General features: G+C 36.1%; 1 protein-coding gene across 1 annotated transcript; it reads right to left on the minus strand.

Annotated features, from left to right (window-relative positions):
• Window positions 1–1188: 1188 nt before the first annotated feature.
• On the minus strand, window positions 1189–23271 carry LOC139890206 (cytochrome P450 CYP72A219-like). Its single transcript, XM_071873102.1, has 5 exons — window positions 23010–23271; window positions 22492–22712; window positions 21777–22033; window positions 20773–21157; window positions 1189–1923 (listed from the first exon to the last, which is right to left on the minus strand). Exons 1-5 carry the CDS (start codon window positions 23269–23271, stop codon window positions 1498–1500), a joined length of 1551 nt encoding a protein of 516 aa, XP_071729203.1. The 3' UTR covers window positions 1189–1497.
• Between the last annotated feature and the right edge of the window lie 4114 nt (window positions 23272–27385).

The raw sequence follows: 27385 nt of genomic DNA on the forward strand, positions 1-27385 counted from the left end.
ATTTTATGCGGTAGATAATTCCACACATCAAAGAACATGATCAAATGGAGGCGAGGAATGATTGAGGGCTTAGGGTTTCAAATCGATGGTTGTTTATACGTTAAGAATGAATGATTCAAACGACTCGATCGTTAGGTATGGTATTGCTGAAACTATAGTTGAAAGCAGACAGAGCGAGAAGAGAGGATATCCTTTATCATGTTGTAGCTTTTAAGAATGTCGGTAACGAATCCCGTAGGTCGATAGCTGGTACCACGAATATGCATGCTAGAAAGATGATGTTTGCTACCATTCGATTTATTTGTGGGATGTTGACATTGCTTTGGACCAATAGTGACATTTATTGAGTGAAATAGGAGTTGAAATTAACGAAGGGTAAAAGTTATGGTTGAAACACCAACTTGAGGAAGAGTAAAATTAAGGATCATATTTATGGGACAAATTATGCAAATGGTTCATGTGGTTTGTATCAGATTATCAAAATGGTCCTTTTGCTTTTATTGGTTCAGATGGTCTCTGTGGTTTGCACTTGTTTCACTGGTAGTCTTTATTCCTAATGCTCGTCATGTGCAAGGCAAGCGAGGCTAATGCTGTCCTTTCTATTTTTTGCATGTTGTTAATACTCTTCTTACCCCTTTTGTCTACCTCAACAAAACATGATTGCAATTTTAAACTTCTCTTGCTCAACAAAACCCTAATTCATAACCTCATTCGTAATGGTGAAATGCTCGAAGAGAGTAATGAACGAAGTCGATGACAAAGTTGCAGATCGAACAGGGGAGACTATTGATTTACATGAATTCACATATATTCGGTAACACAGTGAAACCAACACTTACTGACATTTGAATCCTTTATCACGACATAGAGATTTACATCCTATTGGTGCAACATTTATGGATAGAAATATTATCTATAGGATTTTTCGTTAACGGTTACCCACGCGATGACCCCATACACCACTCATTGTGGTATTGGGTTTTGTTGTTGTTGTGGTTACCCACGCGATGAGAGAAAGGCATGCATTAGAAAGTTCTTGCAGGCCTTTCTAAAATTGACTAAATGTTCATTATTCCAACATTCAGTTTGGGTCCAACACAATGTGTTAGTGCTCAAATAACTCAAAGAACAAACACATTACTGCAATTAACATACCATTTTCACTAATGATAAAATTACAGTGTTTCAAAACTGGAATTGATATTCTATTGTGGTTGTTACTTCTGTTACCTAACTGTAACACAACTATATACAGACCAAATTTGAATAGGTAGAAAAAATTAAAGATAATGGGAGAAGACACTCTCTCCCAAGTTGATGATTTCTTCCACAACTCATTCAGCAATAATCCAAACAATTTCCAATGTGCAAAGACTCTTTCTTTCAACTTGCTAGTGGCCTTAGCCACTTAAAGTGGGTTGGTTTTTCAATCTGCACCGGGTCAACTTGGGTTGTTGTCGAAAAGTCTGTTCTAACCAACCCAAGTCCAGTGTGAGATTAAAGTTTGCGTAAATTCAAGTAAGCACCTAACTGAGGTTGAAGTGTGAGGACAAGATGTGGAGCATGTGAATACGATGGAGATAACTCAAAAACGAATCGTTGAAGAATCATAGCAATTGTCATCTTTGTTTGCAACATAGCAAAATTTTGTCCAATGCATACACGTGGGCCCGTTGAAAACGGGAGGTAACATGCTTGTCCCCCTGTCACATTTGCCACACCATCTGAAAATCTTTCAGGCTTAAATTCTTTTACATTGTCGCCCCATATTTCACGATCATGGTGCATATGAAAAACATTTATTTGGAGGAGAGTTCCGGCAGGTAAAGTTAAGTCTCCTAATTTAGTTTCCGTATGTACCGTCCGCCCTAATTGGATTACCGGTGGATATAGCCTAAGAACTTCACTTGAAATCATGCTAACCTGATACACAAGAATAGTAGTATAAACAGATGCTTCCATTTACCTAAAAATGGGTCAGTTTGGTTTATCTTTATAATAAACCGATTAAATGGGTCTGATTAAAAAAGGATAAAGTCAAGTGTACAAGTGGGTCAAACAGGTTGAATGTTATCTTAAATATACTCCTTCTGTCCGGAATCTATTGTCCAGTATTCCATTTATATAGATGTCTCAATTTTATTGTACATGTCCAAAAATAAATAAAATAATTAATTAAAGTTCCTTAATTGCCCTCAAGTCTGTGAAATTAAAGGATGATAAAAGGTTGAGGGTAAAACTGTGGTAAAAAGTAAGGTGTAATAATTGTGTTTAATTAAACTGTGTATTTTTTTCTCGGAGGACAAAAAAATTGGGACGAAGGGAGTATTAAACAGATAAAACCACCTTCCAAATTATCGTTTTCAACAAAATGTTAGGAAGAGGGGATCGCCTGGACGTTGGGAGATATAAATTTGAGAGAAAAACAACTCTATTACTCACAAGAATAGATTTACAGAGTATTACAAAACTCTTACAAAAAAAACTCTCAAACTCACACACACTCTCTAGGTTGTGATTACACTTCTCTGAGTGATTTAGGATGATTTACAACTGAGGTTTGCACCTCTATTTATAGTAAAAATTCTATGGCGGTGGAATGGTGTGAACGGAGAAGGTTGGCGGCCGTCATCGTCATCAACTTTGCTACCTCCATATGAGTTGTCAAGGTTGCCTACTTTGAATATCTAGAAGGTGGGCTTCTAGATTGTAGGCTGGAAATCTTCAATTCTCCCCCTCCAGCCGAATCCACAAACATTCCAGTTATGTCTCTGCATAACTCCAACTTCTCTCGAGTCACCACCTTTGTTAACATATCCGCAGGATTCTCCTTTGTATGGATCTTCACTAGTCTCAACAGTTGTCGATCAATTACCTCGCGTATCCAATGATAGCGAATATCAATATGTTTTGTACGAGAATGGTACATGGAGTTCTTGCTCAAATCTATAGCACTTTGACTGTCACAATATACCTTGTACTCCTTTTGCTTGATTCCAAATTCTTGAAGATAACGCTTTAACCACAACATTTCTTTTCCAGCTTCTGCGGCAGCAATATACTCTGCTTCAGTTGTGGATAATGCAACACACCTCTGTAGTCTTGACTGCCATGAAACAGCTCCCCCTGCAAAAGTGTAAATGAATCCTGAAGTAGATTTCCTACTATCAGGATCTCCGGCCATATCCGCATCTGTATAGTCTTCCAAGATTGGATCAGCTCCCCCGTAACAAAGACATAGATTCTTTGTACCTTTAAGATATCTGAGAATCCATTTTACCGCCTCCCAATGCTATTTCCCGGGGTTCGAGAGAAAACGACTCACCGTTCCCACTGCATGAGCAATATCGGGCCTTGTACACACCATCGCATACATCAAACTTCCAACTGCTGAAGAATATGGTACTGAAGACATCTCCCCGATCTCTTCCTTGGATGAGGGACAAGAACTCTTGCTTAACTTGAAATGATTAGCTAATGGAATGCTAACAGGTTTGGCATTGTTCACATTGAAACGTGAAAGCACTCGTTCAATATACTTCTCCTGAGATAGCCATAACCTTTTATTCTTCCTATCTCGGGTTATCTGCATTCCCAAAATCTGTTGAGCCTGTCCTAAGTCTTTCATGTCAAAAGACTTAGAGAGTTCCTTCTTCACCTGATTGATCTTCGTTACGTCTTTCCCTACGATCAAAATATCATCTACATAAAGTAGAAGAGCAACGAAATCTCCTTCAGAAAACTTCTGAATGTAGACACACTCATCTGCTGCAGTTTTCTTGTACCCGTGACTCACCATGCACGAGTCAAACTTCTTGTACCACTGCCTAGGTGCCTGCTTCAAACCGTACAAACTTTTCTTCAGCTTGCATACGAGGTTATATCCTGAAACCTCAAAACCTTCTGGCTGCTCCATGTAAATTTCTTCATGTAAATCTCCATGAAGAAAAGCTGTCTTTACATCCATCTGTTCAAGCTCCAAGTTCATACTTGCGACCAATCCAAGTATGACTCTAATTGAAGTCATCTTGACTACTGGTGAAAATATCTCGTCAAAATCAATCCCTTTCTTCTGTTGGAATCCTTTGACTACAAGTCGTGCTTTGTATTTCACCACTTTTCCACTACCATCCATTTTCAGCTTGAACACCCATTTATTTTTCAGTGCCTTCTTCCCGCGTGGAAGTTCTACAATCTCATAAGTTTGATTTTTCTGCAGAGAATCCATCTCATCCTGCATTGCGAGCAACCATTTTTCTTTATCCTTATGAGTTACTGCTTCATGAAAACTCTCCGGTTCTCCATCTTCAGTAAGTAGAAGGTACTCAGATTCTGGATATCTACTCGATGGAATCCGACCTCGTTCAGATCTACGAATTTCTGGAACATTCTGAGGAGATCCACCATCATCTTGACCTTGTGATGGTGCTGGAACGTCTGGCAGATGGGGTTGTGGCTCCCCCTGCTCAGCACCGTCATTTTCCTCATTATCTTCTACTTCTGGCATTTCTTCTTGCACTGAAAATTCATTTCTCATGAATGATTCCGTTGTTGCCTCTGGCACCTGAGCAGCAACATTTGACTTCTGAGATATTGTGGGTTTTTCAATATCTTCTATTGTCTGGCTTTCATGGAACACCACGTCCCTACTTCTGATCACCTTTTTCTCCTTTGGATCCCATAATCTGTATCCAAATTCTTCATCTCCATAGCCTATGAATATGCATGGAGTGGTCCTTGCATCCAGCTTCTGCCTGAGCTCCTTGGATACATGTGCGTACGCCAAACATCCAAATACTCTTAAGTGAGAGTATGATGGATCCTTTCCAGACCAAAATTTCTCCGGAACTTCAAAATTCAGTGGTACTGATGGAGATCGGTTGATCAAATAACAAGCGGCTCTGACTGCTTCTCCCCAAAATGGCTTTGGCAGCTTAGCCATACTGAGCATGCTCCGAACACATTCCATGATTGTTCGGTTCATTCTTTCTGCTATACCATTATGTTGAGGGGTACGTGGGACCGTCTTCTCATGTCGGATGCCATATGATCTGCAATAGGCATCGAACTGTCTGGAAGAGTATTCACCGCCGTTGTCGGATCGAAGACACTTTAACTTCTTTCCTGTCTCACGTTCTACCATGACATGGAACTGTTTGAAGTAATCGAACACCTGGTCCTTCGTCCGTAAGAAATATACCCACACCTTTCGAGAAGTATCATCATCGATTGCCGCCAATTGATTCAACCTCTAAGGGACCGCAAACATCAGAGTGTACCAGACTGAGTAACTCTGATCTTCTCGTTGAAGAGGAATTAAACGAGACTCTATGTTGCTTACCAAACAGACAATGATTGCAAGGATCTAGTGCAGCGTCCTTGTCAACATTGATAAGCTCCTTCTTTATTAGGGTAGACAACCCTTTCTCACTCATGTGACCGAGTCTCTGGTGCCATAAATTTTGTGAAGCCTCCTTTTCTGCAACATTAATACTGTCTGTGCAGATCTTCACATGAGTCTTGTACAGTGTGCCACAAATGTGTCCTCGAGCGACTATCATAGCGCCTCTTGACAATTTTCATGTGCCTTTACTGAAATGACTATCATAGCCCTGTTTGTCGAGAGCTATCCCAGAAAGTAAATTCAGCCGAAGATCTGGCACATGGCGGACATCCTTCAGAGTGATTGTGCTCCCAGAACTTGTCTTTATCCTGACATCTCCAATTCCGACAATCTCAGCGGAACTGGAATTTTCCATCTTCACAACTCCAAAGTCACCAGCTTTGTATGTTGTGAAGTATTCCTTGTATGGAGTCACGTGGTAGGAAGCTGCAGTATCTACCACCCATTCTGTTTCTTCTCGTGAGACGTGAAGGCATGTCTCATCATGGGTTGAACAATAAGCTACATCACCAGAGATAGTCACTAATGTTTCTCCACCCTTATTCTTCGGCTGTGAACTGCTTTGACCTTGTTCCTCTTTTAATCTATAGCAGTTCTTCTTCATATGTCCCTCTAATCCACAATGATGGCATTTATATGTTGGTTTTCTGCCATCAGCTGACCTGCCCCTGCTCTTGCTTCTGCCTCTCCATTTATTTTTGCTACTCATTCGCTGTCTCCCCCGATTTTCTGTGACAAAGGCATGGGTCTGATCTGTGTCCATGTCTTTTCTCCTTGCCTCTTCACTGAATAGGGCATCCTTGACCATTGACATGGTAAGTTTGCCATTCGGGGCTGAGTTGCTGAGTGTTACTACCAGCGTTTTCCAACTATCGGGAAGGGAACTAAGTAGCAGTAGCGCCTGAACTTCATCGCCAAGCGGCATCTCTACAGACGATAACTGGTTGACCAAGCTCTGGAACTCACTGGTATGCTCGGCAACTGAAGTTCCACTTTTGAGCTTCATGTTGACTAAACGCCTCATCAGCAGGGCTTTATTCCGAGCAGTCTTGGCCTGGTATGTAGTGACCCGAACTTTTCCATGTTTATATATATTAATTGAGATTGATATTTACATGATTAAATGTTTCCAACATGTTAAGCAATCAAACTTGTTAAGACTTAATTAATTGAAATATGTTTCATATAGACAATTGACCACCCAAGTTGACCGGTGATTCACGAACGTTAAAACTTGTAAAAACTATATGATGACATATATATGGATATATATATAGTTAACATGATACTATGATAAGTAAACATATCATTAAGTATATTAACAATGAACTACATATGTAAAAACAAGACTACTAACTTAATGATTTTTAAACGAGACATACATGTAACGATTATCGTTGTAAAGACATTTAATGTATATATATCATATTAAGAGATATTCATACATGATAATATCATGATAATATAATAATTTAAAATCTCATTTGATATTATAAACATTGGGTTAACAACATTTAACAAGATCGTTAACCTAAAGGTTTCAAAACAACACTTACATGTAACGACTAACGATGACTTAACGACTCAGTTAAAATGTATATACATGTAGTGTTTTAATATGTATTTATACACTTTTGAAAGACTTTAATACACTTATCAAAATACTTCTACTTAACAAAAATGCTTACAATTACATCCTCGTTCAGTTTCATCAACAATTCTACTCGTATGCACCCGTATTCGTACTCGTACAATACACAGCTATTAGATGTATGTACTATTGGTATATACACTCCAATGATTAGCTCTTAGCAGTCCATGTGAGTCACCTAACACATGTGGGAACCATCATTTGGCAACTAGCATGAAATATCTCATAAAATTACAAAAATATGAGTAATCATTCATGACTTATTTACATGAAAACAAAATTACATATCCTTTATATCTAATCCATACACCAACGACCAAAAACACCTACAAACACTTTCATTCTTCAATTTTCTTCATCTAATTGATCTCTCTCAAGTTCTATCTTCAAGTTCTAAGTGTTCTTCATAAATTCTAAAAGTTCTAGTTTCATAAAATCAAGAATACTTTCAAGTTTGCTAGCTCACTTCCAATCTTGTAAGGTGATCATCCAACCTCAAGAAATCTTTGTTTCTTACAGTAGGTTATCATTCTAATACAAGGTAATAATCATATTCAAACTTTGGTTCAATTTCTATAACTATAACAATCTTATTTCAAGTGATGATCTTACTTGAACTTGTTTTCGTGTCATGATTCTGCTTCAAGAATTTCGAGCCATCCAAGGATCCATTGAAGCTAGATCCATTTTTCTCTTTTCCAGTAGGTTTATCCAAGGAACTTAAGGTAGTAATGATGTTCATAACATCATTCGATTCATACATATAAAGCTATCTTATTCGAAGGTTTAAACTTGTAATCACTAGAACATAGTTTAGTTAATTCTAAACTTGTTCGCAAACAAAAGTTAATCCTTCTAACTTGACTTTTAAAATCAACTAAACACATGTTCTATATCTATATGATATGCTAACTTAATGATTTAAAACCTGGAAACACGAAAAACACCGTAAAACCGGATTTACGCCGTCGTAGTAACACCGCGGGCTGTTTTGGGTTAGTTAATTAAAAACTATGATAAACTTTGATTTAAAAGTTGTTATTCTGGGAAAATGATTTTTATTATGAACATGAAACTATATCCAAAAATTATGGTTAAACTCAAAGTGGAAGTATGTTTTCTAAAATGGTCATCTAGACGTCGTTCTTTCGACTGAAATGACTACCTTTACAAAAACGACTTGTAACTTATTTTTCTGACTATAAACCTATACTTTTTCTGTTTAGATTCATAAAATAGAGTTCAATATGAAACCATAGCAATTTGATTCACTCAAAACGGATTTAAAATGAAGAAGTTATGGGTAAAACAAGATTGGATAATTTTTATCATTTTAGCTACGTGAAAATTGGTAACAAATCTATTCCAACCATAACTTAATCAACTTGTATTGTATATTATGTAATCTTGAGATACCATAGACACGTATACAATGTTTCGACCTATCATGTCGACACATCTATATATATTTCGGAACAACCATAGACACTCTATATGTGAATGTTGGAGTTAGCTATACAGGGTTGAAGTTGATTCCAAAATATATATAGTTTGAGTTGTGATCAATACTGAGATACGTATACACTGGGTCATGGATTGATTCAAGATAATATTTATCGATTTATTTATGTACATCTAACTTTGGACAACTAGTTGTAGGTTACTAACGAGGATAGCTGACTTAATAAACTTAAAACATCAAAATATATTAAAAGTGTTGTAAATATATTTTGAACATACTTTGATATATATGTATATATTGTTATAGGTTCGTGAATCAACCAGTGGCCAAGTCTTACTTCCCGACGAAGTAAAAATCTGTGAAAGTGAGTTATAGTCCCACTTTTAAAATCTAATATTTTTGGGATGAGAATACATGCAGGTTTTATAAATGATTTACAAAATAGACACAAGTACGTGAAACTACATTCTATGGTTGAATTATCGAAATCGAATATGCCCCTTTTTATTAAGTCTGGTAATCTAAGAATTAGGGAACAGACACCCTAATTGACGCGAATCCTAAAGATAGATCTATTGGGCCTAACAAACCCCATCCAAAGTACCGGATGCTTTAGTACTTCGAAATTTATATCATATCCGAAGGGTGTCCCGGAATGATGGGGATATTCTTATATATGCATCTTGTTAATGTCGGTTACCAGGTGTTCACCATATGAATGATTTTTATCTCTATGTATGGGATGTGTATTGAAATATGAAATCTTGTGGTCTATTGTTACGATTTTATATATATAGGTTAAACCTATAACTCACCAACATTTTTGTTGACGTTTAAAGCATGTTTATTCTCAGGTGAATACTAAGAGCTTCCGCTGTTGCATACTAAAATAAGGACAAGATTTGGAGTCCATGTTTGAATGATATTGTGTAAAAACTGCATTCAAGAAACTGATTTCGATGTAACATATTTGTATTGTAAACCATTATGTAATGGTCGGGTGTAAACAGGATATTTTAGATTATCATTATTTGATAATCTACGTAAAGCATTTTAAACCTTTATTTATGAAATAAAGGTTATGGTTTGTTTTAAAAATGAATGCAGTCTTTGAAAAACGTCTCATATAGAGGTCAAAACCTCGCAACGAAATCAATTAATATGGAATGTTTTTAATCAATAAGAACGGGACATTTCAGTTGGTATCAGAGCGTTGGTCTTAGAGAACCAGAATTTTTCATTAGTGTGTCTTATCGAGTTTGTTAGGATGCATTAGTGAGTCTGGACTTCGACCGTGTTTACTTGAAAAATGATTGCTTAACAAATTTTGTTGGAAACTATATATTTTTAACATGTGAATATTATGTGATATATTAATCTCTTAACGCGTTTGATATTATGTGATAGATGTCTACCTCTAGAACAAGTCCCATTGACTCACCTAATAATAATGAAGAGTCAAATGTAAATTGGAATGATTCGTGGACTGATTCACAAGTTCCCGAAGAGGAACCGGAAGAAGAGTCGGAACCGGAAGAAGAATCGAAACCGGAAGAAGAATCGGAACCGGATGAAGAAATAGAACCGGTGGGGGAAATAATAAAACGGTTAAGTAAAAGAAAATCCTCAACCAACCGACCAAGGTTAATTATGGTCAATGGTGTTTCCGCCAAGGAAGCAAAATATTGGGAGGATTACCAATTCTCCGATGAATCGGATTCCGACGAGAATTCCGATGATGTTATAGAAATTACCCCAACTGAATTTAAAAAGGCAAAAGAAAATAATAAGGGAAAGGGCATAAAAATAGAGAAATCTAATTCCAACCCCGATGAACTTTATATGTATCGTCAACCCCCGAAGTCCTTAAGTTGTAACAATGACCCGGGAACCTCTAAACCACCAGGTTTTTCTAAACCAATGTGGATAACGGCGGCTCGTATTAGGGGAAAATCATATATCCCTAGAAACTTGGCAAAACGAACCAAAATCGAAGAAGAAGAAACAAGCGAGTCGGAATAAGATAGTTGTATTCATGTGGTGTAATATATGTAATATAGTGTGCTTATGCTTTATGATATATGTAAAAATTGCTTGTATTAATAAGTATTTTTTTTTATGAATCTAACTCTTGTCTATTTTACAGTATAAAAACACAAAATGGATAGACAACCCAATATTTTAAGAGACCTACCCGGAGACATGATTGATGAAATCTTGTCTAGAGTCGGTCAGAATTCCTCGGCACAACTATTTAAGGCGAGATCAGTTTGTAAGACATTCGAAGAACATTCCAAGAATGTCTTGGTTTATAAGAGACTTTCGTTTGAAAGATGGGGGATATCACATTGGGAAACCCATAAGTTACGATGTGTTTACTTTGATGCATATATTGCGGGGAACTCAAATGCTATTTTACGCAACGGGTTAAGAAATTATTTTGACTCAATGTATCCGAATATAGGACTTCATGATTTAGAAAAAGCGGCTAACATGCAACATAAAGAAGCATGCTATGCTTATGGGTTAGTAATGTTCGCTTCTCACCAAAGTGAGAAAAAGAACATCGGGCTACAGCTATTAAACAAAACGTTCCCACAAGTGACGGAGTCGGTAATTGGGGTAAGAAATGAGGTTTTTAGATTGTTACGGGACTGTTGGACATTACGTAACCCTCGTCCCTTTGACGACGTTACAACACGCTGTCTTATCAACGGCCATAAAGGTTATGTTGCACAAGACCAAGGATGGGAAGTAGTCCTAGTAAAACCAGAATGCATGACTTGTTTCTGGACGTATGAATTACGTGTCTTTATTGCCTTTGCTGAACGACTTGTGTACTAGCTAGAATTATCTTCACAACTATCTTGTATCAAAGTTATTGTGTGCTATATTTCATGCTTTATGTAAAATAAGCGGTATTGTAAGTTTGTAAAATATTGTATAAAAGTTTGAACGCGAAATATTATTATAATCAGTTTTTCATATAGAATTGTAGTAGTTGAATTGTATATTAGCTACTAAGTATGAACTTAACGGGTAGGTACTACCCGAATTTAAACTTATAAAACGCTAATATGAAGAAAAAGCTTTTATAAAAGAGTTCATATTATGCTACGAAATACTATTAACTACTCTTAATATTCTGTATGATTAACTTGTTCCATTTGACTATTTTGAAGGAAATGGCACCGACTACTCGACACACAGTGAATATGAATGAAGAGGAATTCCGTACTTTTCTAGCTTCAAACATAGCCGCAGTACAGGCTGCGCTACATACCAACAATAACCTTGGATCTAGCAGTACAGGAAATCGTGTAGGATGCACCTACAAAGAATTCACTGCCTGCAAACCTTTGGAATTTGATGGAATCGAAGGACCGATCGGATTGAAACGGTGGACCGAGAAGGTCGAATCGGTGTTTGCCATAAGTAAGTGTACTGAAGAGGACAAAGTGAAGTACGCTACGCATACCTTCACAGGTTCTGCGTTAACATGGTGGAATACCTATCTAGAGCAAGTGGGACAAGACGATGCGTACGCACTACCGTGGTCAGCATTCAAGCACTTGATGAACGAGAAGTACCGTCCCAGAACCGAGGTCAATAAGCTCAAGACAGAACTAAGAGGGTTACGAACCCAAGGATTTGATATTACCACGTATGAAAGACGATTCACAGAATTGTGCCTATTGTGTCCGGGAGCATTCGAAGATGAGGAAGAGAAGATCGACGCGTTTGTGAAAGGATTACCGGAAAGAATCCAAGAAGATATAAGTTCACACGAGCCCGCCTCCATACAACAGGCATGTAGAATGGCTCACAAACTAGTGAACCAGATTGAAGAAAGAATTAAAGAACAGACTGCTGAAGAGGCCAATGTGAAGCAAGTCAAAAGAAAGTGGGAGGAAAATGGTGATAAGAATCACCAATACAACAACAACAGCAATCGCAACAATTATCCCAACAATCGCAACATCAATCGCAACTACAACAAACGGCCCAACAACAACAACAACAACAACAACAACAGCAACTACAACAATCATCCCAACAACAATAATAACCGCAACAACAACAACAATCAGAAGCAGCTATGCCAAAGGTGTGAAAAGTATCACTCGGGGTTCTGCACCAAATTTTGCAACAAGTGTAAAAGAAATGGTCATAGCGCGGCGAAGTGTGAGGTCTACGGACCAGGGGTTAATAGAACGAAAGGAACAAATGGTGTCGGAACGAGTAATGGCGGAGCAAGTAGTGTCGGAGCAAGTTATGCCAATGTAGTTTGTTATAAATGTGGAAAACCGGGCCACATTATTAGAAATTGCCCGAACCAGGAGAACACGAATGGACAAGGCCGCGGAAGAGTTTTCAATATTAATGCGGCAGAGGCACAGGAAGACCCGGAGCTTGTTACGGGTACGTTTCTTATTGACAATAAATCTGCTTACGTTTTATTTGATTCGGGTGCGGATAGAAGCTATATGAGTAGAGATTTTTGTGCTAAATTAAGTTGTCCATTGACGCCTTTGGATAGTAAATTTTTACTCGAATTAGCAAATGGTAAATTAATTTCAGCAGATAATATATGTCGGAATCGAGAAATTAAACTGGTTAGCGAAACATTTAAGATTGATTTGATACCAGTAGAGTTAGGGAGTTTTGATGTGATAATCGGTATGGACTGGTTGAAAGAAGTGAAAGCAGAGATCGTTTGTTACAAAAATGCAATTCGCATTATACGAGAAAAAGGAAAACCCTTAATGGTGTACGGAGAAAAGGGCAACACGAAGCTACATCTTATTAGTAATTTGAAGGCACAAAAACTAATAAGAAAAGGTTGCTATGCTGTTCTAGCACACGTCGAGAAAGTACAAACTGAAGAAAAGAGCATCAATGATGTTCCCATTGCAAAAGAATTTCCCGATGTATTTCCGAAAGAATTACCGGGATTACCCCCACATCGATCCGTTGAATTTCAAATAGATCTTGTACCAGGAGCTGCACCAATAGCTCGTGCTCCTTACAGACTCGCACCCAGCGAGATGAAAGAACTACAAAGCCAATTACAAGAACTTTTAGAGCATGGTTTCATTCGACCAAGCACATCACCGTGGGGAGCTCCTGTTTTGTTTGTCAAGAAGAAAGATGGTACATTCAGGTTGTGTATCGACTACCGAGAGTTGAACAAACTTACCATCAAGAACCGCTACCCACTACCGAGAATCGATGACTTATTTGATCAACTACAAGGCTCGTCTGTTTATTCAAAGATTGACTTACGTTCCGGGTATCATCAAATGCGGGTGAAAGAAGATGATATTCCAAAGACTGCTTTCAGAACACGTTACGGTCATTACGAGTTTATGGTCATGCCGTTTGGTTTAACTAATGCACCAGCTGTGTTCATGGACCTTATGAACCGAGTGTGTGGACCATACCTTGACAAGTTTGTCATTGTTTTCATTGATGACATACTTATTTACTCAAAGAATGACCAAGAACACGGTGAACATTTGAGAAAGGTGTTAGAAGTATTGAGGAAGGAAGAATTGTACGCTAAGTTTTCAAAGTGTGCATTTTGGTTGGAAGAAGTTCAATTCCTCGGTCACATAGTGAACAAAGAAGGTATTAAGGTGGATCCGGCAAAGATAGAAACTGTTGAAAAGTGGGAAACCCCGAAAACTCCGAAACACATACGCCAGTTTTTAGGACTAGCTGGTTACTACAGAAGGTTCATCCAAGACTTTTCCAGAATAGCAAAACCCTTGACTGCATTAACGCATAAAGGGAAGAAATTTGAATGGAATGATGAACAAGAGAAAGCGTTTCAGTTATTGAAGAAAAAGCTAACTACGGCACCTATATTGTCATTGCCTGAAGGGAATGATGATTTTGTGATTTATTGTGATGCATCAAAGCAAGGTCTCGGTTGTGTATTAATGCAACGAACGAAGGTGATTGCTTATGCGTCTAGACAATTGAAGATTTACGAACAAAATTATACGACGCATGATTTGGAATTTGGCGCGGTTGTTTTTGCATTAAAGACTTGGAGGCACTACTTATATGGGGTCAAAAGTATTATATATACCGACCACAAAAGTCTTCAACACATATTTAATCAGAAACAACTGAATATGAGGCAGCGTAGGTGGATTGAATTATTGAATGATTACGACTTTGAGATTCGTTACCACCCGGGGAAGGCAAATGTGGTAGCCGATGCCTTGAGCAGGAAGGACAGAGAACCCATTCGAGTAAAATCTATGAATATAATGATTCATAATAACATTACTACTCAAATAAAGGAGGCGCAACAAGGAGTTTTAAAAGAGGGAAATTTAAAGGATGAAATACCCAAAGGATCGGAGAAGCATCTTAATATTCGGGAAGACAGAACCCGGTATAGGGCTGAAAGGATTGGGTACCAAAATTTGGAGATATGAGAGAAATGGTACTTAGAGAAGCTCATAAAACCAGATACTCAATACATCCTGGAACGGGGAAGATGTACAAGGATCTCAAGAAACATTTTTGGTGGCCGGGTATGAAAGCCGATGTTGCTAAATACGTAGGAGAATGTTTGACGTGTTCTAAGGTCAAAGCTGAGCATCAGAAACCATCAGGTCTACTTGAACAACCCGAAATCCCAGAATGGAAATGGGAAAACATTACCATGGATTTCATCACTAAATTGCCAAGGACTGCAAGTGGTTTTGATACTATTTGGGTAATAGTTGATCGTCTCACCAAATCCGCACACTTCCTACCAATAAGAGAAGATGACAAGATGGAGAAGTTAGCACGACTGTATTTGAAGGAAGTCATCTCCAGACATGGAATACCAATCTCTATTATCTCTGATAGGGATGGCAGATTTATTTCAAGATTCTGGCAGACATTACAGCAAGCATTAGGAACTCGTCTAGACATGAGTACTGCCTATCATCCACAAACTGATGGGCAGAGCGAAAGGACGATACAAACGCTTGAAGACATGCTACGAGCATGTGTTATTGATTTCGGAAACAGTTGGGATCGACATCTACCGTTAGCAGAATTTTCCTACAACAACAGCTACCATTCAAGCATTGAGATGGCGCCGTTTGAAGCACTTTATGGTAGAAAGTGCAGGTCTCCGATTTGTTAGAGTGAGGTGGGGGATAGACAGATTACGGGTCCGGAGATTATACAAGAAACTACCGAGAAGATCATCCAAATTCAACAACGGTTGAAAACCGCCCAAAGTCGACAAAAGAGCTACGCTGACATTAAAAGAAAAGATATAGAATTTGAAATTGGAGAGATGGTCATGCTTAAAGTTGCACCTTGGAAAGGCGTTGTTCGATTTGGTAAACGAGGGAAATTAAATCCAAGGTATATTGGACCATTCAAGATTATTGATCGTATCGGACCAGTAGCTTACCGACTAGAGTTACCTCAACAACTCGCGACTGTACATAACACTTTCCACGTTTCGAATTTAAAGAAATGTTTTGCTAAAGAAGATCTCACTATTCCGTTAGATGAAATCCAAATCAACGAAAAACTTCAATTCATCGAAGAACCCGTCGAAATAATGGATCGTGAGGTTAAAAGACTTAAGCAAAACAAGATACCAATTGTTAAGGTTCGATGGAATGCTCGTAGAGGACCCGAGTTCACCTGGGAGCGTGAAGATCAGATGAAGAAGAAATACCCGCATCTATTTTCAGAAGATTCATCAACACCTTCAACAGCTTAAAATTTCGGGACGAAATTTATTTAACGGGTAGGTACTGTAGTGACCCGAACTTTTCCATGTTTATATATATTAATTGAGATTGATATTTACATGATTAAATGTTTCCAACATGTTAAGCAATCAAACTTGTTAAGACTTAATTAATTGAAATATGTTTCATATAGACAATTGACCACCCAAGTTGACCGGTGATTCACGAACGTTAAAACTTGTAAAAACTATATGATGACATATATATGGATATATATATAGTTAACATGATACTATGATAAGTAAACATATCATTAAGTATATTAACAATGAACTACATATGTAAAAACAAGACTACTAACTTAATGATTTTTAAACGAGACATACATGTAACGATTATCGTTGTAAAGACATTTAATGTATATATATCATATTAAGAGATATTCATACATGATAATATCATGATAATATAATAATTTAAAATCTCATTTGATATTATAAACATTGGGTTAACAACATTTAACAAGATCGTTAACCTAAAGGTTTCAAAACAACACTTACATGTAACGACTAACGATGACTTAACGACTCAGTTAAAATGTATATACATGTAGTGTTTTAATATGTATTTATACACTTTTGAAAGACTTTAATACACTTATCAAAATACTTCTACTTAACAAAAATGCTTACAATTACATCCTCGTTCAGTTTCATCAACAATTCTACTCGTATGCACCCGTATTCGTACTCGTACAATACACAGCTATTAGATGTATGTACTATTGGTATATACACTCCAATGATTAGCTCTTAGCAGCCCATGTGAGTCACCTAACACATGTGGGAACCATCATTTGGCAACTAGCATGAAATATCTCATAAAATTACAAAAATATGAGTAATCATTCATGACTTATTTACATGAAAACAAAATTACATATCCTTTATATCTAATCCATACACCAACGACCAAAAACACCTACAAACACTTTCATTCTTCAATTTTCTTCATCTAATTTATCTCTCTCAAGTTCTATCTTCAAGTTCTAAGTGTTCTTCATAAATTCCAAAAGTTCTAGTTTCATAAAATCAAGAATACTTTCAAGTTTGCTAGCTCACTTCCAATCTTGTAAGGTGATCATCCAACCTCAAGAAATCTTTGTTTCTTACAGTAGGTTATCATTCTAATACAAGGTAATAATCATATTCAAACTTTGGTTCAATTTCTATAACTATAACAATCTTATTTCAAGTGATGATCTTACTTGAACTTGTTTTCGTGTCATGATTCTGCTTCAAGAATTTCGAGCCATCCAAGGATCCATTGAAGCTAGATCCATTTTTCTATTTTCCAGTAGGTTTATCCAAGGAACTTAAGGTAGTAATGATGTTCATAACATCATTCGATTCATACATATAAAGCTATCTTATTCGAAGGTTTAAACTTGTAATCACTAGAACATAGTTTAGTTAATTCTAAACTTGTTCGCAAACAAAAGTTAATCCTTCTAACTTGACTTTTAAAATCAACTAAACACATGTTCTATATCTATATGATATGCTAACTTAATGATTTAAAACCTGGAAACACGAAAAACACCGTAAAACCGGATTTACGCCGTCGTAGTAACACCGCGGGCCGTTTTGGGTTAGTTAATTAAAAACTATGATAAACTTTGATTTAAAAGTTGTTATTCTGAGAAAATGATTTTTATTATGAACATGAAACTATATCCAAAAATTATGGTTAAACTCAAAGTGGAAGTATGTTTTCTAAAATGGTCATCTAGACGTCGTTCTTTCGACTGAAATGACTACCTTTACAAAAACGACTTGTAACTTATTTTTCCGACTATAAACCTATACTTTTTCTGTTTAGATTCATAAAATAGAGTTCAATATGAAACCATAGCAATTTGATTCACTCAAAACGGATTTAAAATGAAGAAGTTATGGGTAAAACAAGATTGGATAATTTTTCTCATTTTAGCTACGTGAAAATTGGTAACAAATCTATTCCAACCATAACTTAATCAACTTGTATTGTATATTATGTAATCTTGAGATACCATAGACACGTATACAATGTTTCGACCTATCATGTCGACACATCTATATATATTTCGGAACAACCATAGACACTCTATATGTGAATGTTGGAGTTAGCTATACAGGGTTGAAGTTGATTCCAAAATATATATAGTTTGAGTTGTGATCAATACTGAGATACGTATACACTGGGTCATGGATTGATTCAAGATAATATTTATCGATTTATTTATGTACATCTAACTGTGGACAACTAGTTGTAGGTTACTAACGAGGACAGCTGACTTAATAAACTTAAAACATCAAAATATATTAAAAGTGTTGTAAATATATTTTGAACATACTTTGATATATATGTATATATTGTTATAGGTTCGTGAATCAACCAGTGGCCAAGTCTTACTTCCCGACGAAGTAAAAATCTGTGAAAGTGAGTTATAGTCCCACTTTTAAAATCTAATATTTTTGGGATGAGAATACATGCAGGTTTTATAAATGATTTACAAAATAGACACAAGTACGTGAAACTACATTCTATGGTTGAATTATCGAAATCGAATATGCCCCTTTTTATTAAGTCTGGTAATCTAAGAATTAGGGAACAGACACCCTAATTGACGCGAATCCTAAAGATAGATCTATTGGGCCTAACAAACCCCATCCAAAGTACCGGATGCTTTAGTACTTCGAAATTTATATCATATCCGAAGGGTGTCCCGGAATGATGGGGATATTCTTATATATGCATCTTGTTAATGTCGGTTACCAGGTGTTCACCATATGAATGATTTTTATCTCTATGTATGGGATGTGTATTGAAATATGAAATCTTGTGGTCTATTGTTACGATTTTATATATATAGGTTAAACCTATAACTCACCAACATTTTTGTTGACGTTTAAAGCATGTTTATTCTCAGGTGAATACTAAGAGCTTCCGCTGTTGCATACTAAAATAAGGACAAGATTTGGAGTCCATGTTTGAATGATATTGTGTAAAAACTGCATTCAAGAAACTGATTTCGATGTAACATATTTGTATTGTAAACCATTATGTAATGGTCGGGTGTAAACAGGATATTTTAGATTATCATTATTTGATAATCTACGTAAAGCTTTTTAAACCTTTATTTATGAAATAAAGGTTATGGTTTGTTTTAAAAATGAATGCAGTCTTTGAAAAACGTCTCATATAGAGGTCAAAACCTCGCAACGAAATCAATTAATATGGAACGTTTTTAATCAATAAGAACGGGACATTTCATGGTACATGTCCTCCAACTTTTTCCAGAGGACATATGCGTCTGTCTCTTATGCAACATGGTGGAAGACACTATGATCAATCCATTGACGGATCTGACCAATAGTTTTTCGGTTTGATTTCTTCCACTCTTTCTCTTTAGCAGAATCAGGGTTTATACCCTTCAATTCAATAGGATCGAACAAATCCTTACAGCTGAGGAGATCTTCCATTCGAGGTTTCCACAAGCGTGTAGTTTGTGGCTATGAGCATAATCATAGCTCCGAAAGATGATGTTGACTCTTCTGTGGACATTATCACCTTACAAATAATTTTTCAACACAAACGGGGTTGAATTGTAGAAAACAGAGATCACCGTTACGTCCGGAACGGTTGAAAATGGTGGAATAGACACTTCGCGGCTTAAATTCCACTTACGGGGCAAAATTATAATTTGTTATAAACTTCAGGGACCAAAAAATGAAATTCTGAAAATTTAGGGACCAAATTGTAAAATTTTAGAAACGCTACAGTACCGCTACAGTGACTTGCTACAGTGCCTCCAGCTGCTATAGTGAATTGCTACAGTGATCGTCTTCTCCGGTGAAAATTCCGGCACCGGTCGTCTTCTCCGGCGAGTTGACCAAACTTTGACCGCATTTTCTGGGCTCGTTATAACTCCGTTTAAGTCGCCGTTTTTTTGCGTTGGACTCGGTTCGACGAGACGAATCCAATGGTACACTCAAAATTGAATTTTGAGAAAACTTCCGAAAACCCAAAAACTCAACCAACGTCTCTAACCAAGCTCTTGATACCGCTTGTTAGGAAGAGGGGATCGCCTGGACGTTGGGAGATATAAATTTGAGAGAAAAACAACTCTATTACTCACAAGAATAGATTTACAGAGTATTACAAAACTCTTACAAAAAAAACTCTCAAACTCACACACACTCTCTAGGTTGTGATTACACTTCTCTGAGTGATTTAGGATGATTTACAACTGAGGTTTGCACCTCTATTTATAGTAAAAATTCTATGGCGGTGGAATGGTGTGAACGGAGAAGGTTGGCGGTCGTCATCGTCATCAACTTTGCTACCTCCATATGAGTTGTCAAGGTTGCCTACTTTGAATATCTAGAAGGTGGGCTTCTAGATTGTAGGCTGGAAATCTTCACAAAATAGATAATTCTTGTTAAAACATAGCTTCTAATATGTGAGATGCAAGTATTGAAAGACGACTCACAATTTTCAGACGTCTAAGTCCCTCAAAATCCGGTGGTTTATCGCCGAAGACTTGTAAAACTTCATCCCTAGCACGTGTTTGCCAATCCGTGTGCTGACTCAGTAAAACCATAGTCCAAACAATTAAATTTAGAGTAGTCTCTTGTCCCGCAAGGTAGAAAAGTTTACATTCTTCAATGATTTCTTGAGTTTTTAGCCCGGAGTTCTTATTCATGTCTTGTTCAATTTCATTCTCATTGGAACTTAAAAGAGTTCCCAAAAGATCGCCGTTATCATATTTCCCAGCTTTAATCAAAAGTAAACGCTTATCAATAATACCCTTAATTGAGGTTGTCACTTTCTCGCCGATATGTTTCATTTTCTTGTTACACTCTGTTGGCAAAAACCTACAAAATCACATGATTTTGGTAATAGGACTTATTAGCAGTTTTGGCATTGCTTAATTCAATTAGTTATTATTGCTTATTTATACAGTATATAAGCAAATCGAATTAAAACATTCTTAGAGGCAAAACGAAAAAATGGATAAGGTATTTCTCTATTCACTCTATTTGAGAGGGCAAAATTTTTTAGTCAGATTTATGCGGTCTAACCGGGTTATACCGAGACTATTTTCGACCCTTTCTCTAGCCACCTCAAGATATGTTCTAGGTGAGGTTAACACGAGACCTTTTTTTAAAGGTAGAAGGTATTTCCCGTACAGGCTACTCGGGAGAACGATTAATCCGATCTCATACTCTAATGTACGCAGCCCATCAGGATTACTCTCTGGCTGTTTTCAACTCAACCTTGGCGACCACTAAATATTTGTCTTAGACAGGATTCGAACTTGAGACATTTTACAAAGAACTCAGGGCCCGAACAACTGGCTATCTTGTTAATCTATTTATTTATTTTAGAACTTGCACTTAGAAATTGAAGTGTTGACACATAATTTTAAGGTGATAGCCGTTTATAGATAAGCAATAAGGTACCTCGTCAGACTCTGTTTAAAGATATACAGACCTGAATCCTGGAATGTAATCTGTTTGGGCAGATGATTGGGCAGACCTTAAAATCAGATCTATCATTTCTTGTTGAAGTTCAAATATCTTTTTTCCTTCTTCGTAACTATCACCGAATACTGCACGCGAAATAACATCATTGGTCGTATCTTGAAGATAGGGCCACACATCAACTTCGCACGAGCTTTTTTCCGTAAGCATTTCTCCCCATGTGTCTATCATCTTATTGCAGCTCATGTAAAATGCAGGTACAATATTCTGTACAGACGCATCAAAAGATAAATAAAATTAAAATTAATTATTTGTAAGTTAAATCTTTGTGTTATAAGTAAAACCGATTAACAAGACAAGAATTCAAAACGAACTTGCGGGCATAGCTTAACGGTTCACCCCATGTACTTTGTGTCATGGGATAGGGAGAGGTCATGGGTTCGATCCTTAAGGATGACATGATTTTCTTTAAAACAATTGAACACCAATAATGGTGGTATATATTGACCCTATAGGGTGGTTTTACCGGATTCGTTCACGGACCTCTACCCAGGAACAATGTTCGAATGGATGTGTTCCCGGGTACCGTCGATCGGGTTCGGGTTTCCGCCCGAACGTGTGTGAAACATGCAAATGATGAGGGTCGTTGAAATAAATGATCTACTGATGCCAAAAAATCGCCGTTTAAAAAGAAAAGAAAAGAAAAAAAGACAAGAAGTCAAAACCTTGAGTTTCTCGGCATGGAATGCAGGATTGATGATTTTCCTATGTTTAACCCATTGTTCGCCTTCAACGTCAAGTAGCCCTTTTATTAGCTTCCTCATTAATGGTTTTGCTGCTCTTGACTTTTGAAATGTAGAATAATTAGTCAATATCTCTCTTATCATTGTTGGTTCAGTTATGTGCACAATAGGTTTTGACCCCATCCATGTAAAACAAATCTTACCTACACAATTCAACCAAAATCAAATTTGAATTTTAATTCATATATGGTTTGAATTATAATTTTGATTTAAGTTTCAAGAAAGGTATCCAATTGAAAGTATGATGACAAATGAACCGTATATAAAGATATACAATAGAATTATTGGTTAAGCTAGATACATCTTATGACACATAACCTTCAAAATAAGCAGAAGTATAAGTTTTAAATTTGAGATTTAAACTAGTTGTTAACTTAAATTATGGAACACAAAAAAAGATCTTAAAATCAGAAGTAGACATAAATGGGTGTAGTGCGTACCATAAGCTTGAACAGTTTTATGAACGAAAGGCGAAACCCGAAGCACGATATCATCATCGAGACCAATGGGTTTAGATTTGGCTTGGCGTGTCATTTGTGCCATCTCTTTCATATCTCCAAACATGAACTTGTAACGGCTGCCTTTCAAACCTTGAGCTCTTAACAACTTTTCAATCTTTTTTGGTTTAAACCACAACAAATTCAGAAATCTCCATGTAGTCAACGCCAGGAGTAGCACCACAACTAATAGTCCCACTCCCATATCATAGGAGGATGTATGTACTTGCTTCCAACTATTGTTTTGGTTAATTATATAATGGCCAACGGATCAACTACTACAAAAATGGCATCTAAATTTGAATACTTAACTGTTTGTGGAGTAGTAGGTATAGATTCTTCAAAAGAGAGATTAATTAAACAAACTAGTATGATTTTATGTGTTTGACATTTCGTGCAAGGAGCATGCTAGTAGTTGACATTTTGTACTAGTAACACACACAAAAGTATAAGCACTAGGACGTTCGAAATATATAATTTAATTTATTCATAATATATAATATTGATATTGATAAGAATGTTTAGGGTTATAAGATTATACTAGTTAAAAGGCCCGTGAATTCACGGGTTTTATTAAATGAAATATATATATAAAAATTACCCAATTTTTTTTTTTTTTTTTTACATTAGTACATTCAATTTATGCAATAACATATATGTAGGTGACAAACAAAACAAATTGATGTTAAGTAGTTATTTGATGGTAACTTAAATTCATATGACGGTCATATACCTCCTTTATACATAAAAAACCATAAACATAAAAAATCAAATGTTTTGTTTCAATAGTACCATACACAAAGTTAATAATTTATAGTTGCAGAAGTTCAATTTTATCTCATCCAATATGTACCAAAATGACCATTCGGAAAACATAACCCAATTCTCACAAACATAATTATTTAAATTGTGAGAGATAACTTGGAAATGTTCCAATCAATTACACAACATAGCATAGGTGTAAAGCAACAAATCAATCAAAGATTTTTGAAATATGACACACCACATACTTTGGTTTAACAAAAATTGATTGGAAGGTGATAGTTAACATACCCGGTGAAAAGAATGAATTATTACAACTTTTTGTAGCACGTCTTTGTAATTAGTACCTTTAATCTCTTCTTGCTCTTTACTCTCGAAATCTCAACGTATAATTGACCATGAGTGAAGACCGGTCGTGGTAAAAATAAACCCGACATAAAATCGCAACAATTTTATAAATATGAAAGAATTAATTGTTGATATTTTTTTAATCACTACAAGTTGGAAGACATAAAGGACGCCATTAACGAAATTCTACTTGCAACATGTAAGGTACACATGATAATACTATTAAAAACATAAAGGTATTTGAAGCAGAATTATGCTCATCAATCTACCTAATATAGTGTTCTGATTCATAAATAACCTGAGATTTTATTCAACTGCTTTTGTATTCCCTTAAATGGTTACATTCTGATGAACTTTTTTCCCCCCTGATAAACTATGATGGCAAACTTCAGGAATTAGTAAATGGTGTGAACTTCACACCTCAAATTTATAATTTCAGTACTATTCAAGAAAATATAATGCACAATAATATATTCAAGTTACCATTATGAGATGTCATGATATGCGAACAATAAAAGCAATGTTGAGATATTCAAATTTACTATAGCCTATATAAACATGTTACTTCGAACACGTAACTTCGAAATTCAGAGGTATACACATGAAATGCTTATGAAAATACCTCAAACTACCGTGTTCCACAGTAGTAAATGGGTTTACATTAACATGTGCAATAATAAATTAGAGTAAATAAAACTGAAGCCTTCTAGTACATATCAAATTAGATGTTTAAGCACAAAACTACACGGCCGTATTGTGATTCTGTTAAATAATCAATCTCCTCATTTGTTTCAGTCTTTTTACTTTTGTTTGGTTGAGTAGCAGGTTAATGGAGCTGCTCAAATAGTTCCTGCTGCTGTTGGTGTTATCAAGTTATTCACATATGGCTGCAGGTGTCTAAAGCTTCATTTCTAAGTTATGTAGAAGGCCTAATCTCTTTGTGCACCATGTGTTTGTTAATCATGAATAATGCACCTGGTGTGGGGTTCAGGTTAATGAGCACACAGATGGGACATAGTTGAGATTAGGTTTCCATTTTTCGTTTATTTCTAAAACACCAAGTACAGGGACCATTTTTGTTATTATGCAGAAGTTATACAAGTACAGGGGTCTGTTTGTGTTTTTTCATATCTAAAGGTGTATATATAGTTTAGGTGTTTTAGGGTTTCTTATTCAGTCTTAGATCTGTAATATTGTTTTCGTTTTTCTCTCAATTGATAAGTTTGTGGTTGTGGTTCTTGATCTAATTCCGAATAATTTTGTGGTTGTTGATGAGTGATTATCTAAATCATTCATAGTTTGTTCATGGTATCAGAGCGAGTGCTTGATTCGTGTTGTTCGTTTGAAATCCAATTAGGGTTTCGCTGAAAGTTTAATCGGTTGGTGATATTAGGGTTTCTGATCTAAAAGAAACCTGTGTTCATTCTTTGATTCAATTGCTTGATTTGGATCGTGTTTCTGGTGTATTAGGGTTTCAATTCAAAACCCTAATTTGTTCTTGTTGAAGACGGTTTACAAATCTTCTTCTGGTTATTCTTCCGCTGTAAAATTGAAGGTTAAAGGAGGAGTACTCTGTGAGGAATTTTTCTTCCTACCCGTGTTTGTAGCAAGTTTCTACACGTAGGAGTTTCTGTGCTTACAGAAATTAACTGCCCCTACGTGTTATACTTGGCCTATAGCCAGGACTCTCTCTTTCTTTAATTGTTTAAGTGCTTTCTTTAATTGTTTAATTGTTTGGTTGATTAAGGTATTGCACTACACCCAACTCTTGAACCTTGATCTTAAAGATTTCAAGGAAACCTGATCAAGTGTGGTGGTTCTTTAATCTTTGTTGTTCTTTTTTGTTACCTGTTTCTGTGTTAAATATTTGGTAATTTGTTGTTAATTCTTGTTTGTTCTTGATTGTTATTAAAATGTATGGGGATGAGGGTGAAGTATCTACTACCATGATAAGTAAATTGGATTTTGGTGATCCTCTTTACTTACATGCTAGTGATATTAGCAGTACACCTTTAATCAATTTTAAACTCAAAGGAACATAAAATTATAAATCATGGGCTTGTGCTATGGAATTGGCTTTACAAACTAAGAATAAACTTGATTTTATAAATGGAACTCTTGAAAAGAATGAAGAAGATGAGGTTCTTTCAAATCAATGGGAAAGGTGTAATGCTGTGGTTTTATCTTGGATCTTAGGTTGTGTTTCTGATGAATTGTATTATGGTCAAATCTACTCAAAGTTGGCTTCTGTGGTTTGGGAGGAATTAAGGGAAACATATGATAAAGTTGATGGTTCTGTTCTGTTTAATCTTGAACAAAAAATTTCATTGTTAACTCAAAATGGTACTCCTGTATCAGATTATTATCATAAATTGAAATCACTATGGAAACAATATGATATTCTGTGTAAATTGCCTTCTTCTGTGCTGAATGGAAAGTGTCCCTTTGAGCTGGTGTACCATAAAAAACCTAATCTTTCCCATTTGAGAGTCTTTGGTTGTCTTGGTTTTGCAACTGTTTTAAATAATAATGATAAATTTTCTTCAAAGTCTGAAAAGTGTGTTCTGATTGGTTATTCTACAGTAAAAAAGGGTTACAAATTATACAGTTTTGATAGTAGAAATGTTTTATTTTCAAGAGATGTTAGGTTTTATGAAAATGTGTTCTCATTTAAAACAATGGGAACTGAGATTGATAAAAATAGTAGTGGTTTAAATCAAATTAACTTTTTTGATGTGTATGATGTTGATAGTCAAAGTTCTCAAAGTCCCAATGATGAAGGGAAAGATGACATAAGTAGTGATGGCAATGAAGGAAATATGCCAAATGACTCTGTTTCAGATCATAGTGGTAGTATTCCATCATCTGCAACATTATCTGCTGAAACAAATCACCCTGAGGGCAACAAAAATGATTTAAATGAAACTGGTACACCTGGACCATCTTCTACTTTAAGGAGATCTCAAAGAGACATTATTAAACCTAAAAGATTTGATGATTTTGTGTTAGATGGTAAAGTAAAATATGGTATAGAGAAGACTGTCAATTACAGTGTTTTGATTCCTGAAAATTTATGTTTTATTTCTTCTATTAACAAATGTGTTGAACCAAATACTTATTGGGAGGCTTGTAAATCACAACATTGGGTAGAAGCTATGAACTCTAAAATGGAAGCTTTGTATAGAAATGACACATGGGAATTAGTGTAT

Source organism: Rutidosis leptorrhynchoides, chromosome 2, assembly GCF_046630445.1.
Source record: "Rutidosis leptorrhynchoides isolate AG116_Rl617_1_P2 chromosome 2, CSIRO_AGI_Rlap_v1, whole genome shotgun sequence".
Classification (NCBI taxonomy): Eukaryota; Viridiplantae; Streptophyta; class Magnoliopsida; order Asterales; family Asteraceae; genus Rutidosis; species Rutidosis leptorrhynchoides.